The following is a 20,924-nucleotide window of genomic DNA, read 5'->3' as shown; positions in this document are numbered from 1 at the left end:
GAGCTCACTGAGCGAGCGGCGGAAGTAAATATTTACCATTTTTTGTCACGTGGACGAGGTAGAGTCCGACATCTGTACCCAAGGCGATTCGTTCCTTGTCTAAAATGGAGAGAATATTGAGTCAAGTAAGTGCTACAGTGCATGAGAGAAAATGTGTGTAGAGGGAACATTACTGTGTATCTAACCCCGTACTGTACCTGTCCTGGGAGTGTTTGATGGGGGACAGTGTAGAGGGAGCTTTACTCTGTATCTAACCCCCGTGCTGTACCTGTCCTGGGAGTGTTTGATGTGGACAGTGTAGAGGGAGCTTTACTCTGTATCTAACCCCCGTGCTGTACCTGTCCTGGGAGTGTTTGATGGGGACAGTGTAGAGGGAGCTTTACTCTGTATCTAACCCCCGTGCTGTACCTGTCCTGGGAGTGTTTGATGTGGACAGTGTCGAGGGAGCTTTACTCTGTATCTAACATGCTACTGTTGGTAACATTACCTAGGATGGCAGCGGACTGTGTGCTGCGGATTAGTGGTAGAGCATGGTCGTATGCCTCCTTGACACACAGCGCCGACCGATCCTTAAAGCCACTCTGCTTGCAAATTGTGACCAGCTCGTTGATCACCGTCACCCACTTCTTTTTCTCACTCTCATTCTCGGACAGCACCAGGAGCGAGGCCTTGGAGCTCGGGGCCGTCAGCTGGGACACTGTGATCTGTCGGAGCAAACAGAGACAGGAGAGACCGGAGTTGGTGGGGGGAGGGGGGAGAAGCACGGAACCTAGTCTCGCTGTCGGCCATCATGCTAACCGCGAGTGGAAAAGGGGTGATGTCAGGAAGCACTTCTTCACACAAAGGGGGGGTGGAAATCGGGAACTCTCTACCCCCAAAAAAACTGTTGAGTCTGGGAGTCAATTGAAAACGTCAAACCAAGATTGATAGATTTTTATTGGTAAAAGGTATGAAAGGATATGAAACCAAAGGCGGGTCAATGAAGTTAAGATACAGATCAACCCTGGCGTAAATGATTGGCGGAACAGGCTAGAGGGGCTGAATGGCCTCCTCCTGTTCCTACAATCCGGAGAGAGGGAGGAGTTTGGGCTCCTGGGGAAGAATCGGATAATGGAAAAGTCCTGGGGAAAATTGATGTACAGAGAGATTTGGGTGTTCAGGTCCATTGTTCCCTGAAGGTGGCAACGCAGGTCAATAGAGTGGTCAAGAAGGCATACGGCATGCTTTCCTTCATCGAACGGGATATTGAGTACAAGAGTTGGCAGGTCATGTTACAGTTGTATAGGACTTTGGTTCGGCCACATTTGGAATACTGCGTGCAGTTCTGGTCGCCACATTACCAAAAGGATGTAGATGCTTTGGAGAGGGTGCAGAGGAGGTTCACCAGGATGTTGCCTGGTATGGAGGGCGCTAGCTATGAAGAGAGGTTGAGTAGATTAGGATTATTTTCATTAGAAAGACGGAGGTTGAGGGGGGACCTGATTGAGGTGTACAAAATCATGAGAGGTATAGACAGGGTGGATAGCAAGAAGCTTTTTCCCAGAGTGGGGGATTCAATTACGAGGGGTCATGAGTTCAAAGTGAAAGGGGAAAAGTTTAGGGGGGATATGCGTGGAAAGTTCTTTACGCAGAGGGTGGTGGGTGCCTGGAACGCATTACCAGCGGAGGTGGTAGACGCGGGCACGATAGCGTCTTTTAAGATGTATCTAGACAGATACATGAATGGGCAGGAAGCAAAGAGATACAGACCCTTAGAAAATAGGCGACAGGTTTAGATAGAGGATCTGGATCGGCGCAGGCTTGGAGGGCTGAAGGGCCTGTTCCTGTGCTGTAATTTTCTTTGTTCTTTGTTCTTTGTAGGGGAGGGCACCATGAGTTTCGATTTCAACACAGCAAGGATACAGAGAGGAGGAATTCAGGATTAGAGGGTTCAAGAGAGCAGATTCATTGGGATGGCAAACTTCAGCTCAGAGCAGGAGCGGCTAAAGTCCACAGAGTTCCCCGAGCCCAAGAAAGCAAAGAGAAACAGCCAGAATTCCTGCTGCGGATCAGGAGTGAGCCACCTGGATTAGGGAGAGGGGCAGGGGGAGAATCAGTCAAGGGTTATGGAGTACACTGTGCGAAGGTCTCACTCACCCTGAATATGCAGGGAATGTCCTTCTTGTTAGCGTGAATCACATCGGAGAAGAACACTGAGCTCACGGAGAATTCTTCGTCCCTGAAACGTGAAGCAGAAACTCTTCACCCGGGGGATACACCCCGAGGTCCAGGGTAACAGAGAAACCCTCAGAAACAGGGACCCACTCAGCCCAAGAGGTCATTCTCATATTAACCCCACCTCCTCTCCGCATCTCTCAGCCCCACCTCCTCCCCCGCATCTCTCAGCCCCACCTTCCAACCCTCTCCATGTCCCTCAATCTCACCTACTCCTCGCATCCCTCATCCGCAACTTCCTCAATCCCACCTCTTGACCCAGTCAGCCTCCTCCCCATGGGAACGTTGTGAGACTCAATTTCTTTGTGTTGTAAAAGCTCCACCTTTTACACCGGCACCTCCCCGCAACACACAACTGCTCCCGGGATTCGATCCTTTCGCCGGGGGATGGGTGAGGTTGGAAACTTTTATCTGGGAATGTACTTACCGCAGGTCGAAGACATGGGTGACGACGGCACTGGACTGCGAGCCCCTCGACTCCACTGTCTCATAGATGAAGATCTTGAAGTCACAGAGGACAGCGTATGCCCGGTGCCATCCCTTCTTCACCCCTGTTGGCTTTGGCACCTGAGGGACAGGGACAAGGGGCAGGGATTAGCGAAAGTGCTGGAGTGGTCAGAGATTGTCTGCTTTACAAACCCACACTGTCGCAGGCACCGACTCTCAGTGGGAGCTGTGTTTCAACCGTGGGAACTGCCCCAGTATATCATCAATGAGCCACTTGTCATATATTAGGGCCACTCACACGGACAGAAAGACACACACACACACACACACAGACAAGGAGCTGCATGCCTGGCCCCACGCGGTTTTGCCTCCACTGCTGCTCTCTCTTACCGACACAAAGCCCTCGAACGCAGTCCCGGTTCCTTTGATCGGGTCGATTCCCAGCGACCGAATTTGCTCGCGGGGCGTGGGGCAGATCAGCGCCTCGGCAGAGCAGGCGGAGTGACAAACGAAATTACAGACTGTGGGACAGAGATGGAGAGAGCGGTGAGAGAGCCGAGTCCCAGTCGGCCAGTAACAGCTAGCTGCAACACACAGCAACTCTGAATGTAGTAAAACGTCCCAAGGCCCCTCGCAGGAGGGTTAGCAAATAAGATTTGGCACCGAGTCACAAAAGACGGGACGTGTGAAGAGGTCGGGTTTTAAGGAGCATCTTAAAGGAGGAGAGAGAGAGGCGGAGAGGTTTCGGGAGGGGATTCCAGAGCTTAGGGCCCCCAGGCAGCTGAAGGCACGGCCGCCAATGGTGGAGCGATGGGAATCGGGGGATGGACAAGAGGCCGGAATTGGAGGGAGCGCAGAGATCTCGGAGGGTTGTGGGGGCGGGAGGAGGTTACAGAGATAGGGAGGGTTGTAGGGGCGGGAGGGGGTTACAGAGATAGGGTTGTAGGGGCCGGAGGAGGTGACAGAGATAGGGAGGGTTGTAGGGGCTGGAGGAGGTTACAGAGATAGGGAGGGTTGTAGGGGCTGGAGGAGGTTAGAGAGATAGGGAGGGTTGTCAGGGCTGGAGAAGGTTACAGAGATAGGGAGGGTTGTAGGGGCTGGAGGAGGTTAGAGAGATAGGGATGGTTGTCGGGGCTGGAGGAGGTTACAGAGATAGGGAGGGTTGTAGGGGCTGGAGGAGGTTAGAGAGATAGGGAGGGTTGTCGGGGCTGGAGGAGGTTACAGAGATAGGGAGGGTTGTCGGGGCTGGAGGAGGTTACAGAGATAGGGAGGGTTGTAGGGGTTGGAGGAGGTTAGAGAGATAGGGAGGGTTGTAGGGGCTGGAGGAGGTTAGAGAGATAGGGAGGGTTGTAGGGGCTGGAGGAGGTTAGAGAGATAGGGAGGGTTGTAGGGGCTGGAGGAGGTTAGAGAGATAGGGAGGGTTGTAGGGGCTGGAGGAGGTTAGAGAGATAGGGAGGGTTGTAGGGGCTGGAGGAGGTTACAGAGATAGGGAGGGTTGTAGGGGCTGGAGCAGGTTACAGAGATAGGGAGGGTTGTAGGGGCTGGAGGAGGTTACAGAGATAGGGAGGGTTGTAGGGGCTGGAGGAGGTTACAGAGATAGGGAGGATTGTAGGGGCTGGGGGAGGTTACAGAGATAGGGAGGGTTGTAGGGGCTGGAGGAGGTTACAGAGATAGGGAGGGTTGTAGGGGCTGGAGGAGGTTACAGAGATAGGGAGGGGGACGAGGAGGCCATGGAGGGATTTGAAAACAAGGAAGAGCATTTTAAAATGGAGGTGTGGCCAGAATGGAAACCAATGTAGGTCAGCGAGCACAGGGGCGGGGGGGGGGGTTATGAGAATGGGGCAGAGTGCGAGTTCGGATACTCGAGGTTGGGAGGGGGGGGCGGGGGGGGGGGGTGTTGGCGGAGCAGCAGATTTTGGGATGAGCGTTGGAATACTTCGGTCCAGAGGCGATGGAGACCTGGATGAGGATTTCGGTAGCCGATGAGCTGAGGTGGTGTGGGGAGGGTGCGCGGGGTCAGCGGAGAAGCTCAACGTCAAGCAGGTGAAAGGAGGCAAACCATGAGTTAGATGCGGAACACAGATCCCACTGCACTCTCCCTAACCTGGGGGTTGGGGGGGGCGGGGGGGGGTGTGGGAGGGTCACAGGACGGTGAACGCTGATCTTACCTTCACAGATGAAACCTTGCCGAGCCACGCCAACCATGAGTGACGTGCAACGCATGCATTTGGTGGGGACGTTGAAAGTTTTCAACTTGAACTGATGAGGAGTCGGCTGAAATATATAATGTTAGAATTACGGATGGCAAATTACTTACAGTGGAACCTACAGCACGGAAACAGGCCATTCAGCCCATCTGCTCCGTGCTGGTGCTTCTCCTCCCACCCTCCTCTCCATCTCACCCCATCAACATCTCCTTCTAGTCCTTTCTCCCTCATGTGTTTACCCAGCTTCCCCTCGGAATGACTTTTGAGGCTGTAGCTCTGCTACGTGGATGCGTGCTGCGCGCGGTAAACTCCTACCTTGGGCACTGGCGGGCTGACTGGAGGAGGAAAGTCGGGTTTCTTCAGCTTTCTTGGAGACCGAGGCTTCGCATTTGACTGCGGCAGAAGGAAGAAGACAATCAGCAAACTGGAACGGCGGACCGAGTCTGCGCCACATCCGCCTCTGGTTAAACGAAGAGATCTCAAAACTGCCTTCGAATCCCCGCGTTTTACCCGTTCTCAGAATGTGGGCGGCCCCTGGCAAGGCCAGCATTGGTTGCCGTTGCCTAGTTGCCGTCGAGAAGGAGCTAAGTGGTCCTGACTGAGGTCCCCAAACTGCATTGTCAGAACATACATCATATCGCCCATCGCAAACCACTTCTGGAACTCACCAAGGCTCCTCAGACAGCACCTTCCAAACCCGCAACCTCTACCACCTAGAAGGACAAGGGCAGCAGATGCATGGGAACACCACCACCTGCAAGTTCCCCTCCAAGCCACACACCATCCTAACTTAGAACTATATCACTGTTCCTTCACTGTCAAAATCCTGGAACTCCCTTCCGAACAGCACTGTGGGTGTACCTACCCCACATGGACTGCAGCAGTTCAAGAAGGCAGCTCACCACCACCTTCTCAAGGGCAATTAGGGATGGGCAATAAATGCTGGACCTGGCCAGCGATGCCCACACCCCGAGGATGAATTGAAAAACTGACGCACACAGAGATCCACACTAATTTCCCACTGGCGAATGAACCTCCACTCTAACCCAGGGCACTGAGGTCAGTGGTGGGCCCCTGAGCTGCACCCAGCTTTGTTCAGGAGGATGCCAGAACCGAACCTCGGCCCTGAAGTCAGCGCAGAGTGGAACGCGGAGGGCAGTCTGAGAAAGGCAGTCTAGACGGAGACCCTCCTCCCATGAGTACAGTCACATAAGTCAGCAGACAGGTGCAGAAAGGTGAAAGGAGGGGAGCTTGCTGGTCGCCACTGTACTCACATCTGTCACCTCGCTGCATTGGGTGGCTTGAGTCAGGGGCTGAGACACTGCACTTCCCGGAGATTTCCTGCTGTCCGGAGAGACCCGTGATGTCATGGGAAATTCCAGCGACTCGAACTGTCAAATAACACCAACTTGCATTTATAGAGCATCTTTACCATAGTAACATCTTCCAAGACACTTCACAGGAGCATTGTCAAACAAGACGTGACCAAAAGCTTGGTGTTAAGGAGCGTCTTAAAGGAGGAGAGAGAGAGGCGGAGAGGTTTAGGGAGGGAATTCCAGAGCTTAGGGCCCCCAGGCAGCTGAAGGCACGGCCGCCAATGGTGGAGCGATGGGAATCGGGGGGTGGACAAGAGGGCGGAAATGGAGGAGCCCAGAGATCTCGGAGGGTTGTGGGGGCCGGAGGAGGTTACAGAGATAGGGTTGATAGGGGGAAGCTATTTCCTGTGGTCGGGGGGGAGTCCAGAACAAGGAGGCAGAACCTTAAAATTCGAGCCAGGGCCGTTCAGGGGTGATGTCAGGAAGCACTTCTTGACAGAAAGGGGAGTGGGAATCGGGAAGTCTCTCCCCCCCAGAAAGCTGCCGAGGCCGGGGGTCAATTGGAAATGTCAAGACTGAGACGGATAGATTACTGAGTTACGGAACCGAGGCAGGTAGACTGAGTTAAGACACAAGTCGGCCATGATCGAATGGAAGGGCAGAACGGTCTCGGAGGGCTGAATGGCCTCATTCTAGTTCCTACTTTAAGCAGGAGGGCACCGAGCGAGGTTTTGAAAGCGGGGGGTGGGGGGTGGGGGACAAAGGCGGGAAGAGGGGAACAGCGAACGGTGTCGGCGAGCGGGGGACTGGGGCCGGGAAGAGACATTTGCGTCACTGACGTGGAATTTTGTTACTTACCGACAGCGGAGAGAAAAACGAGAAGAAAGAATCTTGCTGTAAACCTGTGGAAGAGCCAAAATTTGATCCTGGTTAAACACCCACAACATTTCCACTGCAACTCATCATCCAGTCAACAATTCACAGCCTGAGCTGGGAAAATCCAGCCAATGTACCACTGCAGGGAGAGAGGCCATTCGTCCAACCCAGTCCTTGTTGGTTTTTATCCGCCACACACTCAGTATGCCCACCCTGACCTGTATCCCTTCATCCCCGTTCCTTCAGCTACCAATCTAACCTATTGAAAGCTGACAGACTCTCAGTCTCAATCACTAACTGTGGGAGTACATTCCACTGGCCCCTCCAAATCTGCACAAACCCCCCGCCTTCTCGTCGACCCCTTGTTGCTGATCATTTTTTCTGCCACGAACAGGAGCTGAGACTGGATGAGTGGCCGATTCTTAGCTGGCACAGGTCTGATGCAGGCCGTCATCCAGCAGTTCCCAGGCAGGACGCGCCCCCTCCCTGACACGCGGTGAGGCAGAGCACACTTCTTACCTTTTGGGACTTTTGACTGTGCCTCCTCCTTCAACTTCTCAACTTCCAACTTCAGAGCCTCATTCTGCTTCTCCAGCTCCTGTAGCTTGCTGCAGAGGGAGAGACAGAGACACACGGCACAGGTCAGTGTTACAGTATTACACAGTCCCCATCAAACACTCCCAGGACAGGTACAACATGAGGTTAGATACAGTGCAGAGCGGGCGCTCCCAGTGGCACTGCCAGTGTACAGAGTGAGATAGCAGTGAGATGCTGATGTGCGGAGCGAGCTCCCACTCTGGCCTAGCCCCTCCCCCCCCTCACCATTCTTACCATTCTGTGGCCAGGTTTGTAGCCTTGGCTTCGTTGAGCTGCTCCTGCAGTGATTGTTTGGCTCGGATCTCAGCCTCCAGCGCCGACTGCAGCTCCAGTTTGGCCGAGGCTTCCAGTTTCTGAAGTCGGCGAGCCTTCCAGTGTGTGTCCTGTGTCAACAGAGAGAGACCGACCCAGAGTTTCAGAATCCCCTCTCCACTCCATCGACAACAACCTTCCTTTCTTTTAACTTTACACATCTTTAACCTGCTCAGCAGTAGCACTGGATGATGCCCAGCTACCCACTATATCCCTCAACCCCACCTACCCACCTTCTCCCCATATCCCTCAACCCCACCTACCCACCCTCTCCCCATATCCCTCAACCCCACCTACCCACCTTCTCTCCATATCCCTCAACCCCACCTACCCACCTTCTCCCCATATCCCTCAACCCCACCTACCCACCTTCTCCCCATATCCCTCAACCCCACCTACCCACCTTCTCCCCATATCCCTCAACCCCACCTACCCACCTTTTCCCCATATCCCTCAACCCCACCTACCCACCTTCTCTCCATATCCCTCAACCCCACCTACCCACCTTTTCCAAATATCCCTCAACCCCACCTACCCACCTTCTCTCCATATCCCTCAACCCCACCTACCCACCTTTTCCCCATATCCCTCAACCCCACCTACCCACCCTCTCCCCATATCCCTCAACCCCACCTACCCACCTTCTCCCCATATCCCTCAACCCCACCTACCCGTCTTCTCCCCATATCCCTCAACCCCACCTACCCACCTTCTCCCCATATCCCTCAACCCCACCTACCCACCTTTTCCCCATATCCCTCAACCCCACCTACCCACCTTCTCTCCATATCCCTCAACCCCACCTACCCACCTTTTCCAAATATCCCTCAACCCCACCTACCCACCTTCTCTCCATATCCCTCAACCCCACCTACCCACCTTTTCCCCATATCCCTCAACCCCACCTACCCACCTGTTCCCCATATCCCTCAACCCCACCTACCCGTCTTCTCCCCATATCCCTCAACCCCACCTACCCAACTTTTCCCCATATCCCTCAACCCCACCTACCCGCCTTCTCTCCATATCCCTCAACCCCACCTACCCACCTTTTCCCCATATCCCTCAACCCCACCTACCCGTCTTCTCTCCATATCCCTCAACCCCACCTACCCACCTTCTCCCCATATCCCTCAACCCCACCTACCCGTCTTCTCCCCATATCCCTCAACCCCACCTACCCACCTTTTCCCCATATCCCTCAACCCCACCTACCCACCTTTTCCCCATATCCCTCAACCCCACCTACCCACCTTTTCCCCATATCCCTCAACCCCACCTACCCACCTTTTCCCCATATCCCTCAACCCCACCTACCCGTCTTCTCCCCATATCCCTCAACCCCAACTACCCACCTTTTCCCCATATCCCTCAACCCCACCTACCCACCTTTTCCCCATATCCCTCAACCCCACCTACCCGTCTTCTCTCCATATCCCTCAACCCCACCTACCCACCTTCTCCCCATATCCCTCAACCCCACCTACCCACCTTCTCTCCATATCCCTCAACCCCACCTACCCGTCCTCTCTCCATATCCCTCAACCCCACCTACCCGTCTTCTCTCCATATCCCTCAACCCCACCTACCCACCTTCTCTCCATATCCCTCAACCCCACCTACCCGTCTTCTCCCCATATCCCTCATTCCCTCCTACCCCCTTCTCCCATAATCCCTCATTCCCTCCTACCCCCTTCTCCCATATCCCTCAATCCCACCTACCCACCTTCTCCCATATCCCTCAATCCCTCCTACCCACCTTCTCCCATATCCCTCAATCCCTCCTACCCACCTTCTCCCATATCCCTCAATCCCTCCTACCCACCTTCTCCCATATCCCTCAATCTCTCCTACCTGCCTTCTCCCATATCCCTCAATCCCTCCTACCCACCTTCTCCCATATCCCTCAATCCCTCCTACCTGCCTTCTCCCATATCCCTCAATCCCTCCTACCCACCTTCTCCCATATTCCTCAATCCCTCCTACCCACCTTCTCCCATATTCCTCAATCCCTCCTACCCACCTTCTCCCATATCCCTCAATCCCTCCTACCTGCCTTCTCCCATATCCCTCAATCCCTCCTACCCACCTTCTCCCATATTCCTCAATCCCTCCTACCCACCTTCTCCCATATTCCTCAATCCCTCCTACCTGCCTTCTCCCATATCCCTCAATCCCTCCTACCCACCTTCTCCCATATCCCTCAATCCCTCCTACCCACCTTCTCCCATATCCCTCAATCCCTCCTACCCACCTTCTCCCATATCCCTCAATCCCTCCTACCTGCCTTCTCCCATATCCCTCAATCCCTCCTACCCACCTTCTCCCATATCCCTCAATCCCTCCTACCTGCCTTCTCCCATATCCCTCAATCCCTCCTACCCACCTTCTACCATATTCCTCAATCCCTCCTACCCACCTTCTCTCCCATATCCCTCAATCCCTCCTACCTGCCTTCTCCCATAATCCCTCAATCCCTCCTACTCACCTTCTCCCCATATCCCTCAATCCCTCCTACCTGCCTTCTCCCATATCCCTCAATCCCTCCTACCCACCTTCTCCCATATCCCTCAATCCCTCCTACCTGCCTTCTCCCATATCCCTCAATCCCTCCTACCCACCTTCTCTCCCATATCCCTCAATCCCTCCTACCTGCCTTCTCCCATAATCCCTCAATCCCTCCTACCCACCTTCTCCCCATATCCCTCAATCCCTCCTACCTGCCTTCTCCCATATCCCTCAATCCCTCCTACCCACCTTCTCCCATATCCCTCAATCCCTCCTACCTGCCTTCTCCCATAATCCCTCAATCCCTCCTACCCACCTTCTCCCCATATCCCTCAATCCCTCCTACCTGCCTTCTCCCATATCCCTCAATCCCTCCTACCCACCTTCTCCCATATCCCTCAATCCCTCCTACCTGCCTTCTCCCATATCCCTCAATCCCTCCTACCCACCTTCTCCCCATATTCCTCAATCCCTCCTACCCACCTTCTCCCCATATCCCTCAATCCCTCCTACCTGCCTTCTCCCATATCCCTCAATCCCTCCTACCTGCCTTCTCCCATATCCCTCAATCCCTCCTACCCACCTTCTCCCATATCCCTCAATCCCTCCTACCCACCTTCTCCCCATATCCCTCAATCCCTCCTACCTGCCTTCTCCCATATCCCTCAATCCCTCCTACCTGCCTTCTCCCATATCCCTCAATCCCTCCTACCCACCTTCTCCCCATATCCCTCAATCCCTCCTACCTGCCTTCTCCCCATATCCCTCATTCCCTCCTACCTGCCTTCTCCCCATATCCCTCAATCCCTCCTACCCACCTTCTCCCATATCCCTCAATCCCTCCTACCTGCCTTCTCCCCATATCCCTCATTCCCTCCTACCTGCCTTCTCCCCATATCCCTCAATCCCTCCTACCCACCTTCTCCCATATCCCTCAATCCCTCCTACCTGCCTTCTCCCATATCCCTCAATCCCTCCTACCCACCTTCTCCCCATATCCCTCATTCCCTCCTACCTGCCTTCTCCCCATATCCCTCAATCCCTCCTACCCACCTTCTCCCCATATCCCTCAATCCCTCCTACCCCCTTCTCCCATATCCCTCAATCCCTCCTACCCACCTTCTCCCCATATCCCTCAATCCCTCCTACCCACCTTCTCCCCATATCCCTCAATCCCTCCTACCCCCTTCTCCCATATCCCTCAATCCCTCCTACCCACCTTCTCCCCATATCCCTCAATCCCTCCTACCTGCCTTCTCCCATATCCCTCAATCCCTCCTACCCACCTTCTCCCCATATCCCTCATTCCCTCCTACCTGCCTTCTCCCCATATCCCTCAATCCCTCCTACCCACCTTCTCCCCATATCCCTCAATCCCTCCTACCCCCTTCTCCCATATCCCTCAATCCCTCCTACCCCCTTCTCCCATATCCCTCAATCCCTCCTACCCACCTTCTCCCCATATCCCTCAATCCCTCCTACCCCCTTCTCCCATATCCCTCAATCCCTCCTACCCACCTTCTCCCCATATCCCTCAATCCCTCCTACCTGCCTTCTCCCATATCCCTCAATCCCTCCTACCCACCTTCTCCCCATATCCCTCAATCCCTCCTACCTGCCTTCTCCCCATATCCCTCAATCCCTCCTACCCACCTTCTCCCCATATCCCTCAATCCCTCCTACCCCCTTCTCCCATATCCCTCAATCCCTCCTACCCACCTTCTCCCCATATCCCTCAATCCCTCCTACCTGCCTTCTCCCATATCCCTCATTCCCTCCTACCTGCCTTCTCCCATATCCCTCAATCCCTCCTACCTGCCTTCTCCCATATCCCTCATTCCCTCCTACCTGCCTTCTCCCATATCCCTCAATCCCTCCTACCTGCCTTCTCCCATATCCCTCATTCCCTCCTACCTGCCTTCTCCCATATCCCTCATTCCCTCCTACCCACCTTCTCCCCATATCCCTCAATCCCTCCTACCCCCTTCTCCCATATCCCTCATTCCCTCCTACCTGCCTTCTCCCCATATCCCTCATTCCCTCCTACCCCCTTCTCCCATATCCCTCAATCCCTCCTACCTGCCTTCTCCCATATCCCTCAATCCCTCCTACCTGCCTTCTCCCATATCCCTCATTCCCTCCTACCTGCCTTCTCCCATATCCCTCAATCCCTCCTACCTGCCTTCTCCCATATCCCTCAATCCCTCCTACCTGCCTTCTCCCATATCCCTCATTCCCTCCTACCCCCTTCTCCCATATCCCTCAATCCCTCCTACCCCCTTCTCCCATATCCCTCAATCCCTCCTACCTGCCTTCTCCCATATACCTCAATCCCTCCTACCTGCCTTCTCCCATATCCCTCATTCCCTCCTACCTGCCTTCTCCCATATCCCTCATTCCCTCCTACCTGCCTTCTCCCATATCCCTCAATCCCTCCTACCTGCCTTCTCCCATATCCCTCAATCCCTCCTACCTGCCTTCTCCCATATCCCTCATTCCCTCCTACCCCCTTCTCCCATATCCCTCAATCCCTCCTACCCCCTTCTCCCATATCCCTCAATCCCTCCTACCTGCCTTCTCCCATATCCCTCAATCCCTCCTACCTGCCTTCTCCCATATCCCTCATTCCCTCCTACCTGCCTTCTCCCATATCCCTCAATCCCTCCTACCCACCTTCTCCCATATCCCTCAATCCCTCCTACCTGCCTTCTCCCATAATCCCTCAATCCCTCCTACCCACCTTCTCCCCATATCCCTCAATCCCTCCTACCTGCCTTCTCCCCATATCCCTCAATCCCTCCTACCTGCCTTCTCCCATAATCCCTCAATCCCTCCTACCCACCTTCTCCCCATATCCCTCAATCCCTCCTACCCACCTTCTCCCCATATCCCTCAATCCCTCCTACCTGCCTTCTCCCATAATCCCTCAATCCCTCCTACCCACCTTCTCCCCATATCCCTCAATCCCTCCTACCTGCCTTCTCCCATATCCCTCAATCCCTCCTACCTGCCTTCTCCCATATCCCTCATTCCCTCCTACCCACCTTCTCCCCATATCCCTCAATCCCTCCTACCTGCCTTCTCCCATATCCCTCAATCCCTCCTACCTGCCTTCTCCCATATCCCTCAATCCCTCCTACCCACCTTCTCCCCATATCCCTCAATCCCTCCTACCTGCCTTCTCCCATATCCCTCAATCCCTCCTACCTGCCTTCTCCCATATCCCTCAATCCCTCCTACCCCCTTCTCCCATATCCCTCAATCCCTCCTACCTGCCTTCTCCCATATCCCTCAATCCCTCCTACCTGCCTTCTCCCATATCCCTCATTCCCTCCTACCTGCCTTCTCCCATATCCCTCATTCCCTCCTACCTGCCTTCTCCCATATCCCTCAATCCCTCCTACCCACCTTCTCCCATATCCCTCAATCCCTCCTACCTGCCTTCTCCCATATCCCTCATTCCCTCCTACCTGCCTTCTCCCATATCCCTCATTCCCTCCTACCTGCCTTCTCCCATATCCCTCAATCCCTCCTACCCACCTTCTCCCATATCCCTCAATCCCTCCTACCCACCTTCTCCCATAATCCCTCAATCCCTCCTACCCACCTTCTCCCCATATCCCTCAATCCCTCCTACCCACCTTCTCCCCATATCCCTCAATCCCTCCTACCTGCCTTCTCCCCATATCCCTCAATCCCTCCTACCTGCCTTCTCCCATAATCCCTCAATCCCTCCTACCCACCTTCTCCCATATCCCTCAATCCCTCCTACCCACCTTCTCCCATATCCCTCAATCCCTCCTACCTGCCTTCTCCCATAATCCCTCAATCCCTCCTACCCACCTTCTCCCCATATCCCTCAATCCCTCCTACCTGCCTTCTCCCCATATCCCTCAATCCCTCCTACCTGCCTTCTCCCATAATCCCTCAATCCCTCCTACCCACCTTCTCCCCATATCCCTCAATCCCTCCTACCCACCTTCTCCCATATCCCTCAATCCCTCCTACCTGCCTTCTCCCATAATCCCTCAATCCCTCCTACCCACCTTCTCCCCATATCCCTCAATCCCTCCTACCTGCCTTCTCCCCATATCCCTCAATCCCTCCTACCTGCCTTCTCCCCATATCCCTCAATCCCTCCTACCTGCCTTCTCCCCATATCCCTCAATCCCTCCTACCTGCCTTCTCCCCATATCCCTCAATCCCTCCTACCTGCCTTCTCCCCATATCCCTCAATCCCTCCTACCTGCCTTCTCCCATATCCCTCAATCCCTCCTACCCACCTTCTCCCCATATCCCTCAATCCCTCCTACCTGCCTTCTCCCCATATCCCTCAATCCCTCCTACCTGCCTTCTCCCCATATCCCTCATTCCCTCCTACCTGCCTTCTCCCCATATCCCTCAATCCCTCCTACCTGCCTTCTCCCCATATCCCTCAATCCCTCCTACCTGCCTTCTCCCCATATCCCTCAATCCCTCCTACCCACCTTCTCCCATATCCCTCAATCCCTCCTACCTGCCTTCTCCCCATATCCCTCATTCCCTCCTACCTGCCTTCTCCCCATATCCCTCAATCCCTCCTACCTGCCTTCTCCCCATATCCCTCAATCCCTCCTACCTGCCTTCTCCCATATCCCTCAATCCCTCCTACCCACCTTCTCCCATATCCCTCAATCCCTCCTACCTGCCTTCTCCCATATCCCTCAATCCCTCCTACCTGCCTTCTCCCCATATCCCTCAATCCCTCCTACCCACCTTCTCCCATATCCCTCATTCCCTCCTACCCGCCTTCTCTCTCAATCCCACCTTCTCCCCATGTCCCTAATTCCCCCACCCGCTGGGGGACTCGAAAGACGCTCCCGCCCCATTTCCAGAGCAGGGAAGGAAGTCTCCGAAAGCCAAAAAAAAAATCACAACCCTCACCGCAGACTTGACATTCCCACTCAAGCTTTTCAGCGAATCCAACTCCTCTGTCATCTTGGTGGCCAGTGACTGAAGATATCCTCGGGCCTCCTTCTCTTCGCTCACCCTGTCAACACAAGCATCCAGGACATTCCATTAGCTCTCTGTTCACACCTCCCAGGGGAGAAACGTGGAGCCAAGACTTGGGTCATCCCCAGCCAGCGCTGGGTGAGCTGATCTTACCCAGTGTGGTACTGAGCCCCACACTCAGAGCAGGAAAGGGCCCAGGTTCCGGGTTGGCAGAGTAACTTACTGGCCTTTCTCCCCCTCTAGCCTCCCCACACCCAGTCCCGCGGGAATGCCGCTCCCAACCCCTTACCATTGGACAATTTCAGTGATCTGAGTGTCCCACTGTGTCACCGACTCCTTCCTGCTCTCCAGAGCTCGCAGTTCCTCCTCCAGATGTTTGTTGGCGGCCTGCAGCTTGTCCAGCTGTTCCCGGAGCTACGGAGAAGCCAAAGGTCACAAGTCAGATCCGGTGCGAGTCTTCCTCCTAACTCCTCATCCTCCCTCAGGACAAAGGGCCCTGTTCAGGGTGTCAGCCACGGCCCTCACTCTCCCCTGAGTCAGAATGCGGACTCGAGTCCCATTACGGCACAGGTGGAGGACATTCGGCCCATCGTGTCCATGATGGCTCTCCGCGGAGCAATCCAATCAGTCCCACTAACACCTGCTCAATCCCCGTAACCCTGCAAGTTTTATGTCCTTCAAGTGCCCATCCAATTTCCTTTTCAAATCATTGACTGTCTCTGTTTCCACCATCCTCCTGAGCAGCGAGCTCCTGGTCATTACTACTCATTGCGTTAAAAAAAAAGGTCTTCTTTATATTCCCCCCTGTATCTCTTGCCCAGAATCATCAATCTGTGTTCCCTTGTCCTTGTACCATCAGTTAATGGGAACAGCTTTTCCTTGTCTAATTTATCTCCACCTGTCATTATCTTGGACACCTCTGTCAAATCTCCCCTCAATCTCCTTTGCTGCAGGGAGAATAACCCCAGCTTCTCCAAACTAACCTTGTAACTAAAATCCTCCATCCCTGGAACCATTCTGGTAAATCTCCTCCGCACCCTCTCAAGGACCCTCACATTCTTCCTGTAGTGTGGTGACCAGAACAGGACACAATACTCCAGCTGGGGCCTAACCAGAGCTTTATAAAGTTTCAGCATAACCTCCCTGCTTTTGTACTCGATGCCTCTATTTATGAAGCCCAAGATCCCTATGCTTTACTAACCACTCTCTCAATATGTCCTGCCACCTTCAACAATCGAAGCACATGCACCCCCAGGTCCCTCTGTTCCTGCACACTCTTTAGAACTGTGCCATTAACTCTATATTGCCTCTCCCTATTCCTTCTGCCAAAATGCATCACTCTCGTGCTTGCTCGGTTTCCATCCCTAAACCAACTCCCCAAAAACGAACCCCTCCACACATATACAAGCTGCACCCGCTGTTCACGCGCACTAAGGGCCGCGCGAGAGGCAAGGTTTGGACATTCACCGGCTCCAGCTCAACTCTCAGCAGCATCTTCTCCTGCTCGTGGGCCTCCCTCAGCTCCATCAGGGCTTCCTCCTGCTCCAGCTGCCTGCGGATGTCAGACAGGACGTAGGTCAGCAAGGGCTATGTCCCCACCAGGAGCTCTGGGCTCACCACATTCAAACCTGCCGCCGAGCCCTCCACAACCAGCAGGCCGAGCACCCCCCCTCCCCCAGCAACCAGCAGGCCAGGTTCCATCCACAACCAACAGGCCGAGCCCCCCCTCCCCCAGCAACCAGCAGGCCGAGTTCCATCCATAACCAACAGGCCGAGCCCCCCCTCCCCCAGCAACCAGCAGGCCGAGTTCCATCCATAACCAACAGGCCGAGCCCCCCCTCCCCCAGCAACCAGCAGGCCGAGTTCCATCCACAACCAGCAGGCCGAGCCCTCCACAACCAACAGGCCGAGCCCCCCCTCCCCCAGCAACCAGCAGGCCGAGTTCCATCCACAACCAACAGGCCGAGCCCCCCCTCCCCCAGCAACCAGCAGGCCGAGTTCCATCCACAACCAACAGGCCGAGCCCCCCCTCCCCCAGCAACCAGCAGGCCGAGTTCCATCCACAACCAACAGGCCGAGCCCCCCCTCCCCCAGCAACCAGCAGGCCGAGTTCCCTCCACAACCAGCAGGCCGAGTTCCCTCCACAACCAGCAGGCCGAGTTCCCTCCACAGCAAGCAGGCCAAGCCCCACCTCCCCCAGCAACCAGCAGGCCGAGTTCCCTCCACAACCAGCAGGCAGCATCGGCCTCACCTTTCACTCCGTGCTTTCTCCAGCCGGTCCCTGAGTGCCGACAGCTCCCTCTCCAGCCGGTGCCGCTGGCTCTCGGAGTCCTGCAGGCTCTCGCGCAGACTCTTCAGGTTGGCCCCGTGCGCGCTCTCCTGCTTCGCCAGCTCCTCCTCGCACGCCAGCACCTTCCTCTCCAGATCAGTCTTCACCGTCGCCAGCTCCTGCCTGGGGTCAGGGTCCCTGGCACCCGGGGCCCCTCCGACCTGCGGCAGCTGCACAAGAGAGTCAGTCACCCTGGGGCACAGCTATGGGCACCGTGAGGTGCTGGGGGGGGGGTGGGGAAGAGGTGGCGAAGGGTGAGGGATGCACCCTCGTGAAGTATTTGTTTCAAACAAGCCTAGCTGCCTGTTCAGTGTTTACTCTCACAGTCGAGCTTTGCAGTGGAAACTGGGATCAGCCCCACATGGGGAAGGTGGGGTGGGGTCTGCAAGGGATGCTGTTACCTTCAGTCTCTCCAGCTCCTCCTCGAGCTGTTTCCTCCTCTGCTCGCTCCGCTCCCACAGTTTGTGTTGTCTCGCCGCCTCCACCACCTCCTCCTCCATCTTCGCTTCCAACTGCAATGAGAAATCAGACATGGCCGAGATCAGACACTAATTAAGTGGCCCTCCTGCCCGAGGTACAAACCCGCAGTGCCCTGAGTCAGCAACAGTGTTCTCCCTCCACTTCACAATCTCTCCAGAAGCACCTTCCAGCCAACAAAGTCCTTTTTTTTTTTTGAAAGTGTAGCCACTGTTGTAATGCATGAAACCCGGCAAGCAATTTGTGCACAGCAAGATCCCTCAAACAGCAGGACACCAGGGAGACCTCCCCCCCGCTCCTGAGAGGGCAGACAGGGGCCTCGGGTTTAACGTCTCACCCCTCAGTACAGGTGCAGGTTCCCAATTGGAGGGCAAACAGGGTAGACGTCAGACATTGTGCTGCCTTCCACAGCCGCTCAGCCGAGGCTCAAGATCACATTCCTCAGATCCTCCAATCTTCAGGGCTGTGCTGGAAAGTGAGTTCACCAGGGGGTTATAGACCAACTCCCGAATGCTACACCACCCCCACTTCACACCCAACGCTGCTCCTAGATCAACCCCGAACGTCACCCGTTTCCCCCCCCCCTCACCTCCTTCTTGCCCTTGTCGGCCCTGCTCAGCTCCTGTCGCAGGCTCTCCACTTTCTCCATCACCACCTCCATCTCCTCCTCCCGGTCGCGCAGCTCTCGGGACAGCTTCTGCTTCTGCGAGCGGAGCCGGGAGTAACGCTCGTCCCCTTCCTGGGCTTCCTGGACCGCCCGCTGGCACTTGACCTGCGCCTCGCGCAGCTCCCGGCTCTGGGCGGTCAGCTGCTCCTGGGCCTCGGCCAGATCCTGCAACAAGAGTGTAAGAGAGGGAGTCAAGGGTCAATTAGAGACAAATGGTGCCAAAGGGTCAGTTAGAGATAAATGGTGCCAAAGGGTCAATTAGAGACAAATGGTGCCAAGGGTCAGTTAGAGATAAATGGTACCAAAGGGTCAATTAAGAGTGTTTGTGGAGAGGGAAAGATTTGGAGGGGGGGAAATCAAGCAATAGGGAGGGAAAAATTGAGGCAATAGGGTAATTGGGTCGGGCATTGATCTGTTAAAGAGCAGGCCTGATGATTTTGTCCTGAATGTAAATTAGGAGAAATCTTCTCCCCAACGTCAGATTCTCAGTGTGACATTTCACACAACTTGGAGAAAGCAGCTGTGGGTGAAAAGCTGAAGGAGGGGAAGGGAGGCGGGATTTTACGCTGAGCTCGAACTTGCCCACCCAGCGCCCAGGAAAGGGAAGAGTTAGGTGCTGGACGGTGGGTGTTACCTTATAGATGTCCTCCTTTTCCTGTTTGAGGGTCTTCAGCTGCTTCTCCAGGGCCCTCAGCTGACCGTTCTCAGCCTCACTCTTCCTCTTCACTTGCTCCTCATTATTCAGCTGGTTATCTGAAAAATAACGGTCTGTGAGTCCAGAGCTTGGCTCCACGAGGTGAGTGGGGGGGGTGGAGAGTGACACCATGGAGGGCTGGCAGTGGCCCAGAGATCAATGAGGACAAGACATCCAAGGTGGAGTGGACCCCAGAGGGCACGGATCCAAGGAGGGCGGAGCTTCCCAGTGGGCGTGGACTCAATTGGCCCCCCCCTTTTTACAAGCTCAACCTCCTACCCAGTCTCCCCATCCCTCTCCATCTTGCACAAAGGGGTCTCCCTCCCCACCCCAACTGCGTGGCTCTGGATGGCTGGATCCGCCTGGCTGAAGAAAGTCTTTGCAACAACAGCAGAGAGTGGAAAGAACCGGGGGTTCCAGCCGACCCGGGCGAAGAACCCTCCCCTGACCAGAAGACTGGACTTTGTACTCTCTGCAGTAAGGTGTTCCAACCGCTAATTTATCAGAAACATCCTCGCAGCCTTTTTCTCCCTTCCACCACTCAGCCACCTGTCCCTCTCCTCTACATTTCCTTTTCCATCTCTATCCTCCGCTACTCACAGCACTGCCTGCCCCCATCATATCGGTTAAAGTTTTAAAAACAAAACTGTTATTTGCTTTGTTTTTTAGGGATAGCGTGACTCTTAGACTCTGTGACAAGCTCCTCTTCGCCAGTGGCGGGGCCTTCACGTCTAACATGCTGCTGCGGCTGCTGCAGCTGCAACTGTTGCCCTGTCACCGTTTGGCACTGATAACATCGAAAAGAGAGGCAGTGGCCTACCGCGTCTTCTGGACCTCGGACGGGGCGCAGTGCCATGCCTGTAAGAGGGTGGGGCATGTTCGTAAGAACTGGTTCTCACGGCCTCCGTTGGGGAGGGGAAGACCCGTCCGAGTGGAGACCGAATCTCCTCTCATCCCCATCGCGGAGCTCCAGGACTTCCCTCGCGGTTTGCAAGGGCTGCCGCAATAAAGCTCAGCTGGCCCTCGGCCGTTGGTCGAATCTGGCGCTGATCATCCAGTCCGTCCGTGCCGCCCTCAAGAAGGCAGGGAAGGGCGCGGGCGTGAAACTGGTTGAGAGGCGCCGGTTTAATGTGTTCCTCAATGGGTTGCTGGGGGAGTGGAAGGCCAGGTGCACTTCCACTCCCTCCTCACAGTGAGGTGTTGGTGACGGGTTTTAAGTACCTTTGACATGAAGATAACCATAGCCAGCCTCAACATCAACGGCAGCAGAGGGGCTCACCGCAGATTT

At 55.1% G+C, this 20,924-nt stretch overlaps 1 protein-coding gene across 1 annotated transcript in view; it reads right to left on the bottom strand.

Moving 5' to 3' along the window:
• LOC137355947 (serine/threonine-protein kinase MRCK alpha-like) overlaps positions 1 to 20,924 on the bottom strand; it is a 71,191-nt gene that overhangs the window by 10,320 nt on the left and 39,947 nt on the right. Inside the window, exons 12-29 of the mRNA XM_068021644.1 lie at positions 19,577 to 19,695; positions 18,865 to 19,107; positions 18,200 to 18,310; positions 17,721 to 17,968; positions 16,937 to 17,021; positions 15,759 to 15,883; positions 15,401 to 15,506; positions 7,892 to 8,040; positions 7,580 to 7,668; positions 7,043 to 7,086; positions 6,143 to 6,259; positions 5,184 to 5,261; positions 4,830 to 4,935; positions 3,052 to 3,182; positions 2,642 to 2,781; positions 2,137 to 2,218; positions 488 to 704; positions 37 to 99 (exon numbers count right to left, since the gene is read on the bottom strand). Coding sequence (XP_067877745.1) covers positions 37 to 99; positions 488 to 704; positions 2,137 to 2,218; positions 2,642 to 2,781; positions 3,052 to 3,182; positions 4,830 to 4,935; positions 5,184 to 5,261; positions 6,143 to 6,259; positions 7,043 to 7,086; positions 7,580 to 7,668; positions 7,892 to 8,040; positions 15,401 to 15,506; positions 15,759 to 15,883; positions 16,937 to 17,021; positions 17,721 to 17,968; positions 18,200 to 18,310; positions 18,865 to 19,107; positions 19,577 to 19,695 — 2,253 coding nt within the window. The remainder of the gene's footprint in view (positions 1 to 36; positions 100 to 487; positions 705 to 2,136; positions 2,219 to 2,641; positions 2,782 to 3,051; positions 3,183 to 4,829; positions 4,936 to 5,183; positions 5,262 to 6,142; positions 6,260 to 7,042; positions 7,087 to 7,579; positions 7,669 to 7,891; positions 8,041 to 15,400; positions 15,507 to 15,758; positions 15,884 to 16,936; positions 17,022 to 17,720; positions 17,969 to 18,199; positions 18,311 to 18,864; positions 19,108 to 19,576; positions 19,696 to 20,924) is intronic.

Source organism: Heterodontus francisci, chromosome 44, assembly GCF_036365525.1.
Source record: "Heterodontus francisci isolate sHetFra1 chromosome 44, sHetFra1.hap1, whole genome shotgun sequence".
Taxonomy (NCBI): Eukaryota; Metazoa; Chordata; class Chondrichthyes; order Heterodontiformes; family Heterodontidae; genus Heterodontus; species Heterodontus francisci.
The sequence above is the reverse complement of the archived record's forward strand: the minus strand, read 5'-3'. Positions and strand labels throughout refer to the sequence as shown.